The following is an 11,372-nucleotide window of genomic DNA, read 5'->3' as shown; positions in this document are numbered from 1 at the left end:
TACGACTAGCGCTTCAAAGCAGCCGCTTATCCAGGGGTAGTCGGTCATTATTCTACTTGGTTAAACTTGTCGGTACTGTATGCGCAGAAAAGACTTCAATCTAACGCCACGCTTGTTGATATCAATTACGGCCTCTGCACACAGTTCAGTAATTTTCGCGATGTCTTCTAGCGTTACTGTAGTTCGGGTAGCTTTTTTTGAAGGGGATATGTCATAGGTTTGTTCGAAAGGATTCGCCAGTTGTGTATTTCTTAAAAAACTGGTTATTTATTCATTAATATCAATTTTTTCTCTTTCAAACTAATTATCCCCAGATATATAGAACTTCTGCCAGCGTTTTATTCCTTTCTTCAAAGCACTTAAAAAAGTAATTTTTTGTGATACTTTGATGAGCGTCTTCAGTTTTGGGAACAAAACAGTCAAAAGCCAGTTTTTGTTGTTCTATAAATATGTGAGATTATGTTAGATTACTCCTGGAAAATTGTGCATAACATGCAGGTAATATCCTTTATTGACCGTACGGTTAGCAAATCCTTCACATTCGACCTAACTTGGCGCGCTGTTTTCGATATTGGCGGAAGCTACCAGAAACCCATGATTGGTCAGCAGTTATGACCCTCTGGAGCAGATCTGGATCGTTTGGGAGCCAAACAAGCAAAGTAGCTGTCAAAAATTGACCAAGCATTTAAAATAGCGGTCCTTGTCAGTATAAGTGTATACGTTCTGTACAAACCTCGTATATGGTTACGACGAATTTCAGCATACCAGTATTTGAACGTTAAATGTATTGTTCCAGATTCTCTGTAACACTTACCAAACCAATGCTTTGCAGAAACAGTATTTTTCCGTATCAAGGAACAATGTTTCATTAAAACAGAAAATTTTTACCAGAGGTAGCTTTACTTCGAGACTAATAACTGGAGAACCATTCTGTTTTGTTTATCAAAACACATGTTTTTTCTAAAATTATTTGATTAATCACGATCTATACTCATCTTCTAACCGATAAAATTTAAATTTTTTATTTTTGGATAAATCCTTTGTGTGTTAATCTGACCACTGCGAGGAAACGTTTTTGGGAGATTTTTTTTCAAAAAAAAATTTATGGAAAATTCACAAACATTATTCAACTCCTGCTTTTGTATATGCTCAAAAGTTGTAATGTATTAACTCATTTAGAATATGAAAAAATGGTGGAAATAGGCATTTTTTCGGCCGTCAAAATCCACGTAACCTTTTTATCATTACGTGTTCAGTTTAAAGCGGACTCTACTGTGGCATAACACGTTGTAAAAATGCACACCTTTTCTGTTAGTCTATATACATATGTACATAAGCCATTGCAATTGTCAGTCAGTTCCTTTTTGGTGACGCTATAACTTATCACATTTCATTTATACACTCTACTTTCATTTGTTTCTCTTTTGGATCACTTGTATTTGTTGTACAATCCGTTAGCTCTTGCAAAATTACACACGTTTTACACTTAATGATAAACTATGAAAATAAAAATCATAAAAAGATAATTGTAGATTGCAGACATATGTATGTTGCTCTGATTAAACCTTCTAATGGAAATGCATATTTACTTTTATTTCCAATTAATTATCTCCTTACAAGTGGTAAGTAAATGTGTAACAGATTATTACAAGCACTTAAAAAAAAACATATCCTCTTTCATTTGAAGTGCCTAAACCAAGTACTACGACCTGATGCCGCTAATGTGGTGCCCTTTGCACCCGCAACACCACCCATACCATCGAAATGCGCGCCCAAATCCCCCACAAGTGTGCCGAAAAATGCATTGCAATTTCGTTTACCTTTCATGGATATGAATATACAAAATGAGCGCAATTTGCATATTATGCAGGAAATTTCAAAAGAACAAATTTTCATCCTGCATGGCAACGAGTTGTATATACTGATCGTGATCGGAGTGGAAAAGCGTTTATCCTTGGCTGGCGTGTTGGCTGGTGGTGTGCGGCAACATGAACCCATAGCAGCGGAGGTAAGGGTGAAAACTAGTTATTCATTTATATATATGTATATTTATATATTTTCATTTTAAAGGTGATTGCTTGGCGCAATTATTTGCTGCTTGTTGTGGCTTTGGAAGAATATTTGGAGATCTATCAATTGAATGCCGTTGTATTGGCCCAAAATGCTGAGGCGGCAAAATTATTCCAAGTTAATAAGGAGACTATAACGAATTTCGAACCAATACAACAGCTAACCATAAATGGTAGATTTCGTAAACTTTTCCTCTTCAGTGCCGACGAGGGACAAATCATGCTTTTAACGGCCGTGAATTATACAAAACTACAATCAAAATTACGGTACGTATGGCTGCTATTCTCTCCGTTACCGCTAGCGACAGAACGTACTGTAGATAATTTGCATACCATTCATTTTTGTTAAAGACCCAAATGCCTGATTTAGGTTTACATTCAGTCTCAACCTTCTTATGTTATTTGTTAGAAAACACATGTAATTCTCTAAATTTTGGGATACGCAAGTCTTCCAAATTTTTTTTAGAGGCCTGCTTTCCCATTTTCCCGATTAAACGTTTTCGAAATCAAGTTGTAAGTTTTGATAGTCTTTCAGTTGTCTCCAGTTCACATTCAGTTAACAAAAAAAGTTGTGAGCTCTTGAAAGTAAAGGTAGATCTTTACTACATCCACAAGAACTCTTCAAAGTGTTAAATCTTCAAAGGGTTTGTCCGGAAAGTAATAGGACTGATTTTCTTCCACCGCAACTGTACTTCGGTTGAGGGCATTCCTAGTTAACGATCGAGCACCTGTAGAGTCAGGACACAAATTTTCGCGCGACGTGTTTCTGTGAGCGGTGCAAGCCGAAAATACAGCGTTCGTTAGAGCAGAGGTACGCGATTAAATTCTGTATGAAATTCGGTAGATCTGTGACAGATACATTTGATAAGATCAAGCCGGCTTATCCAGATGTTGCTTTAGCAAGAAGTGGTGTGTTTCGGTTGCGCCAGACCTTTTTGGATGGCCAGGAAGAGGCCCAGAAGAAATAGCAAATCCAAAGTGAAAACGATGCTCATTGTCTTTTTTGACATCAAAGGTATCGTCCACCATAAATTTGTTCCTCATGGACAAACCGACAATGCCAAGTTTTACGTGGAAGTCCTCAAGAGACTCAAACGAATTGTCAATCGGGCCCGATGAGACATCGCAGCCGGTTGGAAGTTGCACCACGACAACGCCCTGGCTCACACCACATTATTGTGAACAGCTACCTAGCCAAGGCAGTCATCCCACCGCTTTCGTAGCTGCCCTACAGCCTAGATGTGACCCCCCGGACTTTTTTTGTTTTCTTGTCTGAAAAGTCGGATGAAAGGCAAACATTTTGAGACGACAGAGGAGATCCAAGTAGCATGCACCTCGGCTCTCAAGGCCATTCCGGAGAATGCCTTCCGTGACGCCTTCAACGCTTGGAAATTACGCTGGAAATTGTTTTCAAAATCTTAATTGATTCAATAATTTTTTTTAAATCGACCCAGTCCTATTACTTTCCGGACAAACCCTGTATAAGCATGATTATATTAGATGATTCTCTGAAAAAATGTTTGTTGCTTTGACGGAACAGACCTCTTTCAAATGCTCAGTATCCATCTACAAGCTCGACATCTCTTCAATGTTTAGTAATTATGATTGTTGTTTTTTTTTAGTACATATGAGTGGTCGAATACGTTCTTTGAGTTGGTGGAGGATCTTACAATACCAGCCATACACATGTTGAAAGTTATTGGCACCACACCGAAATTTTTGCTTAGTGGACGCCTTATAAAACATCAGGGCCGGGTATTTATTATAAAACTACATTTTTACTGTACACGACAAATAATTACCTGTTTCCTTCCTTAGACTATAGTCGTTGTTTATGAAATTAGCACAAACGATTTGCATTTACGCAATCGTCAGACGCTCACGGTACCCTCGACCACCATACATGCTTACACTTTTCATGGACGAAATTATCTGATTGGGTGTGCAGCACAACAGCCGAAATGCAATAGCTTTTGGATGAAGCGTGATGAGACACAATTCTCCCCCTATCGACAATTCAGCGGTAAAGAATTGACCTTCGAACGCTTCGGTGCGGGAAAGCATTTTTTGGTTGGTACAAACCAGAGAGCTGTTAATGTTTATCCGAACGCGCGTATGGACTGCTATGCGAGCTACACGGCAAAAGAAAGTGATGTCAGTGAAATAATAACCCATGTGAGTACGCAGAATGAATCGTTTGTATTGCTCAGTTACCGCCGACCGTTCAACACCTTGTTGCGCATTTTCGAAGTTGGCACGGCAGATGGCCAGAGTTTGGGTGCGCCGTTGTCAATGAATGAAACTTTGCTCGAAGGTCAGTTTACCTAGTTTTCCTTTGCGTTTTTATTTTACCTAAACACCAATTTCAGATTTAAATGTACTACAACAACACCGACACGAGTTCGAAGGAACCGTGCAACGTCTTCGCAGTTTGTTGTTGCAACGTAAAGCCGCTATGGACACCTTTCGCAAAGCTGCACTTATTTTACGTCCTAAAATTAAGTCATTGAAAGCGCCTCATCCGGTTCGGCTACAAGCGGGCAATATAGGCATTGTTAAAATAGTGGCTGAGTCGCTACAGAGCCCAATACAATTATTGAGGCGCGTGGAGGAATTACGTGCGCCCCAACGTAGTGCGCGTTTCATGCGTGCAGCACACCAAAAACCGGGTTTTGTACTAGATATCCCGCCTGTGGCACGGATACGTCGCCTGCACGTCGGTAATCTTTTGTACAATGGTTCACTTCTACCCGGTAGGCCTTATAACTTGTTTCTTATAATTTGCCTTATAACTTGTTTCTCAAACAGGTTTCCACCTGGACAATACGTCAAGTACTCGACAACCTATACTTTCTATACGCTCCGCAATACGAACCAAAGTGCTGAGCACATCGCAGTTACTGACACGGCAATCGTTTCGAACTCGACGTGAGAATTCTGAAGGATCACGTATTGCGCCTCTCACGGTGGGCGATCTAAGCGTGGAACGCATCAATAATGTTTCAGTAAATGAATTTTTTAACTCGTTGTTTTTACGTAATCGCGATCGTAAACTGAAAGGTGTTCTCACACTGCAAGGTGAAGCGAAAGTGGACTCACTATGGACACCAATACTTAATGATTTAGTGGTAGCCCAACTTTTCAATCTGAAGGAGCCACAGATAGTAAGCTCGAAAATAATGATAGACACAATAAATGCGAAAGAAATGCAGGCGGATTTGGTAAATGGCTTAAATTTTACCGAAGACATTGCGTTTAGTGGCCGAGATGACTCAATTGAAGGTAACCCATATTTGTGTTATTAGATTTTAATTCATATCTATAAATTAACTAACCCTATATTAAATATGTTTGTCTAATGAGTATATGTTAGAGTTGTTTCTTCTGAAATAGTAGTCTTATAAAGAATACTTAATGGCTAGTAATATAAAATTTTTAACTTTAATTCCTTAAGGTCCTGTTGAAATGAAACAAATGAGCATAGCCGGTGATCTAATAGTTGATTATCAACCGAAAGTGGAGCGTATCAACGATGATACAGACTTACAGTTTCGACAGTTCTACACAGGCAAAGTAATCATTAACGGCACTTTAACGGTGGATAATTTAGAACTTGATAACAGCAAGCCAACGGAGGTTTTTGTAAGTGGTCAAGCTTTTGCACAGCCGACACTGAGAGAGACTTACTTGTTACAAAATACACCACAGGTAGGGAGACTTCAACTGTATACTATACTATATAGGATTTGTCCGGAAAGTAATAGGACTGATTTTCTTTCGCCACGACTGTACTTCGGAGCAAGCGCTCATCGACTGTATTCGGTAGGGGGCATTCCTAGCTAACGAACGAGCACCTAGAGAGTCAGGAACAACATTTTCGCGGGACGTGTTTCTCTGAGTGGTGCAAGTCGAAAATGCAGGGTTCGTTAGAGCAGAGGTACACGATTAAATTCTGTGTGAAAGTCGGTAAATCTGCGGCAGAGACTTTTGATATGATCAAGCAGTTTACCCAGATGTTGCTTAAACAAGAAGTGTTGTGTTTCGATGGCACCAGGTCTTTTTGAAAGGCCGGGAAGAGGTCGCTGATGAATGAGTAAATCCAAAGTGAAAACGACGTTCAATGCTTATCATGAATTTTTTCCTCCTGAACAAACCGTCAACGCCAAGTTTTATGAGGAAGTCCTCAAGATACTCAAACGAAGGGTCAATCGGCTCCGACAAGACATTGCAGCCGATTAGAAGTTGCACCACGACAACGCACCGGCTCACACCGCCTTTCTTGATAACAGCTACCTAATCAAGACCGTCGTACCAACGCTTCCGCAGCCGACATACAGCCCTCCGGACTTTTTTGGTTTCTTGCCTGAAAAGGCAGATGAAAACCAAGCATTTTGAGACGACATAGAAGATCCAAGCCGCATGCAACTCGTCTCTCAAGGTTATTCCGGAGAAAGACAGAAGGAGCCTATTTTGAAAGTTTTTATAGAATTGTAACGATTGGTTCAATAATTTTTTTTTTTTAATCGGCTCAGTCCTATTACTTTCTGTACAAACCCTGTATATACTCAAAGTTGATGTACTGCCCAAAGTAAGTCAAATTTTTATTATAACTCCATATTTGCTTTTCTCTTTTACTACACAGGATATACGCGCACCTGTATACTTTGGTAATGCTAAAGTAAGCATACCTAAATTTACAAGCAAATTTTTAAATGACCACCCCACCACTCAACATTTACTCGCCAGTGGTCACCAAATGTTAGAGGCGCCACTTTTACTCATATTTATGCAAGCCAAAGTAGATGGTGACGTTATCTGTAAGGCATATAAATCAAAATTACTGGAATTATCCGAGGATGTCGTGCGTCGTGGCGACTCAGCATTTGTAACCGGTTTCAAGATATTCCAGGCACCACTCATCGTGGAACACCTAACGGCAGAGAAGTTAAAAAATGTGTCCACAAATGACTTGGTTTTGAAGTCGCAACTGAAGAACGAATATCATTTCTTTGGTAACAAATCTTTCGATAGATTATTGGTTACAAAGGATACATTTGTGGAACAGCATTTAAATTACACATACTTGAATGACATAAATGTAAACGCACCATTAAAACGTGATCACTTTTTCAAGCACCTGTATGTGCCATATCAACTACAAGCAACTAACATCGTCCTACATAAGATCAATGGTATCTCCTTCGATAAGATCTTCGACAGGTTGTCCGTGGAGAATGAGAAGCTTGTGTTACATAAAGATTTGCTAGTCAAGGGCAATGTGGAATTCCTCGAAAACTTGCAAGTGGATACCATAAATGACATAAAATGGGCGGATTACGTTTCGAATTTAGTGCGCAACAATGAGAATGCGGTAATAAATGGTTCCACAGTATTTACGCAAGGACTAACTGTGAAAAAGACGCTGAAAACACCTTTAATAAATAGCATTGATATGCGTGATGTCTTCAGCAATGTGCTCTTAAAGTCCAAACCTCAACAAATAACTGGTAACTATACTTTTGGCAATTTGCGCTTAACAAATCTGGACGTCAAGACTATAAATGATGTATCCACAAAGACTTTCATCGATACGCGCACCGAAGAGGTTAGCTTGGCAGGTGATTTAATCTTACCAAAGCTCACTGTACAAGGCGATGTAAATGGCAAATTCGTGAACTCGTTTCGTTACGCTTCGCTCAATGAGCGCCTGCAGCAGCTACCACAGCGACGTTGGCGCAATCTGGTTGTGCACGGTAATGCCTATTGGAATGAGTCTGCTGCCAGCAGCACGAAGCAATACGAGCTGTTGCAATATCTTTATAGACATGCGGTGCGACGCAGCGGCGATCAAGTAATTTCGGGCACAGTCTATATGACACAGCCGATAATAAGTAGAATGCGTACGCGCACGACATTTCCCAAAGGCGTGGATCTAAACTACATAGCGCGTGATTGCCTGTTAAAGAATACTACGGCACCGCAGACCATAACCAGCGGCAAGTTGTTCCATAAACCGTTACGTTTACAGCGTGCTTTGGTCAATGGTCCATTGCATGTTACTACATTGAATACGATCGATTTGCAACGTTTTCATGCGTCCCTATATCGCATTTCTAGCGATATGCCGATCGAAGGTCCTTTGTATTTCAAGATACCACCCATCGTCGGACAGCTGCTGGTGCAGGGTCTCGTTAATGGCATGCCTACCGCGCAAATATATACCACCTCGAATGGTGTGATGCCACCAGTAAAGTTTTATAGTTTAGTGGTGGATGAGGAACTAGAAATTGGTGATGTGAACGATATGAGTCTTGATTATTTGCTGTCGAAACGCATAAAGCTGAACGGCGAACCACAGGATGTAGAAGGCTTTTTGGTCTTTGAAAACTTGATTTTAAATAATGAAACTCTGCTGGAGTCAATAAACGGCATACCGATTGATGATATGGTCTTCAAGGAAAGCGGTCATGTGCAAGTGATTGATGGACAAAAGTTGGTTGAAGGCAACGTCATTTTCAATGGACCTGCGCATGTTTTAAATTTAAATGGTGCACGTTTGATAGATATGTATAAACAGAGCATTCTCACAACGGCTAACTATCATTTCGATAATCTCACCATTGATCAAGGCACATTTGTGAAAGGTTTGGTGCTCGTTAGCAACATGCCGATGAAGTCTAAGTTTAGAACCATGCACACTGGTGAGTCAAGTGAAAAACTTGCAGACACGCTACAAGTGGAGTTAGATACAGAAGACTTCATTGATCTGGCAGATAATGACGCCTACCGCGAAGAATTAACCGATGTCGTGAATGAGTTGTCCGCACTGCTTAGCACACGGAATGCAAGTTTGAGCCATCACAACAATGCCAGCCAGCAACATTTGCTATATCTGGATTTCGATTTCAGCACGGAGGTGTTGAAACATTATGCCAACGAAAGCGTGGACGAGACCTTCCTCACTGATCTGCAGCATATATCCATGTGCGAGCATCGACTGCTACAGGTGCAGTTCGCTGCAGAGAGTCGTCGTCTGTTCATCACCAATGTGACCACCAGCTATTTGACAGCGCGCACCGACGCCATATGGGTGAAGGCACAAAACTATTGTGGCGATCGCTATAAAAAGGTGAAAAGCAAAGTAACGGTGACTGGTCGTAAAGTAGCGAAAGTTTTCGGCATGAAAAAGTTTATTGAGAGCGTAGAATTATTTGTGAGCGACAAACAGCACACGTTCCTGCTGTTGCATGCCGTCGATGAGACGCGTAATCGTAATGAGGTGCGCGTTTTGCGCATCAACGATGAACGCGACGTTATCGCAGATTGGCAAACGATACCGTTTGGTATGGGCAAGTCCATGCGTCTCTTTAAGTTCAAAAATTTCACAGCATTACTTAGCAGTGCGGTGGTGAATAATCAACATGTAGTGACCATTTATCATTTCAATCCTGAAACGGAACACTTTAAGCTCGCACAAGTCATTGACGGTCCATATGATGTGCTGGAGATGGTGGCGGTGCAACCACAACGCTACCAATTGCTGCTAAGTTGCCACAAATGCCATAACGTCAACGTTTACGAATTGACACGCGAAAGTGTGAGCTCGTATAAGCTACTGCAAATCATTAAATTACCTATGCGCATAGATAAGTTGCATACATTCACCATGGGCGATGGTGAATTGTTCCTTTTAACTTTGGGTGAGCAGCAACAGGATTTCTATCATTTGCACAGATATGCCTTCATACAGGGCTGGGTGCACAGCACTTTCGGTTATTTCCGGAATATACAACTAGCTGTGCCGCTGAGTGGGAGGCTAACAACGTCAAGCGGCAATGATTTGTTGCTATTGTTGTGCGGCGGCGATGAAAGCGGTAGATGCAACGCAGTGCGTGCATTTACACAACAATCATTATAATTTATTAATTCACTCAATTCTTCAAATGATTAAGTTTGTTTGTAAATATATATGTATGTATATGTTAAGCTAATATTTTTGAATGTTTAAAAATAAAATAAGATTTACGTGAAAATATAAAAAAAATATTTATGTACCTATGGAAGCCGAAATATACATAAATGATACCATGAAAAATTTTTAGTCATAAGTTTTATTTTCTAAAAGTCGCATATCAAGCTATTAGAAAGATAAATGTGAAGTTCTACTCTCGAAGCTTGAGGGAAATTACTCCATACTATTTCATACAGTGTGCGGTCGGAAGCGATCGTCAGCGCGCTGGATAGCTGTGAGATCGAAATGAAGCTTAAGCATATTATACATTGTCTTCTCTGTCGTGGCCGAGTGAAATAGTTCGGGTGAACCACGAAAAGTCAATAGATGCACTCCGCAATGTTGAGTTCTGTCTCCTTTACTCTGGATCTTAGTGGAAGAACTCAGGCACGAGGTGTTCTGGTGATAGCTTATGCTGTCAATCCAAAAAAAAAGTGAACTAGTTTTATTTACTATGATAAAATCCCGATTGCACTCCTTCTCTCGAGTTCTCGACTTAACTCTATCTAATACGTGAAGTACTTGGGTTTCATCCTTGATAGAAAGCTATCTTGAATAGAGGGTGAGGAAAACATTGCACGTCGCTCGATAAAGCCACACTTCCTAAATATTTATAAAGCGTTCAAGAGCTGGATCAGTGGTACACCACCTATAACTTCTATAACGGTACCTAATGCCATTTTACATATAGCTTGCTTGGACATAGTCTGTATATGCACTGCTGCAAAAGTTGCTAATATACATTGGAAAACCGGGAATATTAACATACTGAAATCCTCTCTTACTTCGACTGCATCCCTGATAACTTGGATTACTGTGCCACGGAACCTACTCCTAGGAACATCTTCTTCGACCACATACCTTCCAGAGATATGCGGATGGGGCAGACTTCCTGGAGAAGAGCCGCAGTAAGCTTTTTCGCGGATAGATTAAAGCCCAAGAGAAAGATTGGAAGAGAAGACATAAAAGAAAGCTCAGACTGCCAAACCACTGTAAAACCTTTCAAGCAGAGGTGGCTGCCATCATGGAAGCAGCAGATGTACTTCTTCACTTTGATACCAGAGCTGTCTTGAGCTCGCTGACTGAAAACTCTTAGCGAGAATCATTGAGACTTTGAATTCCTATTGGAAATAGTCACCGTCGCTGAGCTTTCAGTGACCGGGGGCCGGCAGGTCGCGGATAGCCCGACAGCCTGTAGTAGCAAGTTAGTTGCGAAATAAGTTTAAACGAATAAGTAATTCCCGACGATAAGCAGTGGGAGTGGAGGTTCAGGTATACCAATCAATTTGATC

At 40.6% G+C, this 11,372-nt stretch overlaps 1 protein-coding gene across 1 annotated transcript; it reads left to right on the top strand.

Moving 5' to 3' along the window:
* Positions 1-1,409: 1,409 nt before the first annotated feature.
* LOC105225684 (uncharacterized) lies at positions 1,410-10,162 on the top strand. Its single transcript, XM_049455793.1, has 9 exons — positions 1,410-1,622; positions 1,688-2,008; positions 2,071-2,336; positions 3,692-3,824; positions 3,888-4,383; positions 4,439-4,822; positions 4,878-5,351; positions 5,524-5,777; positions 6,712-10,162. Exons 1-9 carry the CDS (start codon positions 1,572-1,574, stop codon positions 9,985-9,987), a joined length of 5,655 nt encoding a protein of 1,884 aa, XP_049311750.1. The 5' UTR covers positions 1,410-1,571; the 3' UTR covers positions 9,988-10,162.
* Positions 10,163-11,372: the final 1,210 nt, after the last annotated feature.

Source organism: Bactrocera dorsalis, chromosome 1 (assembly GCF_023373825.1).
Source record: "Bactrocera dorsalis isolate Fly_Bdor chromosome 1, ASM2337382v1, whole genome shotgun sequence".
In the NCBI taxonomy this organism is placed as follows: domain Eukaryota; kingdom Metazoa; phylum Arthropoda; class Insecta; order Diptera; family Tephritidae; genus Bactrocera; species Bactrocera dorsalis.
This window is presented reverse-complemented; position numbering and strand designations above follow the sequence as displayed.

Coding starts and splice junctions, on each gene's coding strand:
- LOC105225684 (XM_049455793.1), top strand. CDS start 1,572: ATGGAAATGCATATTTACTTTTATTTCCAATTAATTATCTCCTTACAA. Junction 4,384..4,438: donor GAATGAAACTTTGCTCGAAG/GTCAGTTTACCT, acceptor CACCAATTTCAG/ATTTAAATGTACTACAACAA. Junction 5,778..6,711: donor TGTTACAAAATACACCACAG/GTAGGGAGACTT, acceptor TTTACTACACAG/GATATACGCGCACCTGTATA.